At 55.4% G+C, this 1,483-nt stretch overlaps 1 protein-coding gene across 1 annotated transcript in view; it reads left to right on the top strand.

Moving 5' to 3' along the window:
* Positions 1 to 245: 245 nt before the first annotated feature.
* The window catches only part of LOC104840082 (5-hydroxytryptamine receptor 7-like), an 8,448-nt gene continuing 7,210 nt past the window's right edge, over positions 246 to 1,483 (top strand). The window contains exon 1 of the mRNA XM_010580785.1: positions 246 to 755. Coding sequence (XP_010579087.1) covers positions 247 to 755 — 509 coding nt within the window. The 5' untranslated portion in view covers position 246. The remainder of the gene's footprint in view (positions 756 to 1,483) is intronic.

Here is a 1,483-nt window from a genome sequence, read left to right as displayed (position 1 = left end):
AAAGTGGAGAGGAGCTTTCTCTGAGCATCCTCCAGCAAACTGCATGTCTTTAAGCAGACTTGGGAAGCGGCTTCTTGCTAAGCACGTGAGATCCAGCCACAGCTTTGGGAGGCAAGAGCCGGGGGGGGGGGGGGGGGGATGTTTGATTTTCTTAGCCTGTTTGTAACAAAATGTTCCGGTTTGTCACTGGAGGTGTCATCGCCAGGAGAAAACTCGTGCCGTTGCCCGCCGCGGTGAGCTCGGAGCATGTTGCTAAGGGTCAGCCCCAGGCGATTTCTGGAGCACCATCTTCTCTTCGTGGAGAACGCAGAGCAGCAGCACCCGGCTCAGAAATTGCTCACGAATCCATTCATGACTGAGGAACCCTCCGTCCCAGCCGAGCCAGACCTGCCGTCCTCCAACCTCACCAACGCGACGGACTGCGGCGAGGAGATCTTGCTCTATGGGGACACCGAGAAGATCGTCATCGGAGCGGTGCTCTCCATCATCATCCTCATGACCATCGCCGGCAACGGGCTGGTCATCATCTCTGTGTGCATCGTCAAGAAGCTCCGTCAGCCTTCCAACTACCTGGTGGTGTCCCTCGCAGCTGCCGATCTGTCGGTGGCCTTCGCTGTCATGCCCTTCGTGACCATCACAGACCTGGTGGGGGGAGAGTGGCTCTTTGGGAAGGTTTTTTGCAACGTGTTTATCGCCATGGACGTTATGTGTTGCACCGCCTCCATCATGACCTTGTGCATCATCAGCGTGGACAGGTAAGGGAGGACAAGGCACCTGCCATGTATTCGGGTGGTCTTGAATATAAGGGTGTTTCTGGAGGTTGAGGGCCACTAGAATCATGTTCCCAGTCGGATCAATGCTTCTGCATGTCTCTTTCGGGTGCGGAGGGCTTTCTGTAGGAATTAGGTGCCTCAGTTTCTTTGGAAGAGCTGGGCTTAAGGTGCGTTCTCAAGTAACTTCTCTAAGTTACTTGTTTAGTCCTCCCCCTCTAGGCAGCCGCTTCACATTGCTCTTCCTCGGCTTGAGGAACAGAGCCCAGAGGACAGACCCGTGACCTGACCTTCTCCATGGAAGGAGGCTGGACCATAAAATCATTCAAGAAAACAAACAAAAAAATCCTACCCCATGTGCACTTTGAAAATCCAGGTTATGGGGCTTCTGGAGCCTATTCCTATGGGATGCTCTGCTGCTCCCTAGACTTGTGCCTTGGCTAAGGGTGTTGGCAACTCCCCGACCCCATCCCGAGTCCCCAGAAACCCTGGTTTTGCACAAGGCATGCATTTGTGAGGATTTGCTGGCTTCAACTCCCACACCCGGGGTTGGGAGGGAAAGGCTAAGCCCGTCTGGCAAACTGGCAAGACTCGGGCAAGTCAGCACCTCCGTGGGTCTAATTATAGCAGCCTGCGTCATTAGGGACATTGCGCTGATGAGCCGGTGGGCCAGATCCAGATCTGCGGGGCCCGCGGGCTTTCCCGGGGGGGGG

This window comes from Haliaeetus leucocephalus, unplaced genomic scaffold, assembly GCF_000737465.1.
Source record: "Haliaeetus leucocephalus isolate CR32 unplaced genomic scaffold, Haliaeetus_leucocephalus-4.0 Scaffold741, whole genome shotgun sequence".
NCBI lineage: Eukaryota > Metazoa > Chordata > Aves > Accipitriformes > Accipitridae > Haliaeetus > Haliaeetus leucocephalus.
The sequence above is the reverse complement of the archived record's forward strand: the minus strand, read 5'-3'. Positions and strand labels throughout refer to the sequence as shown.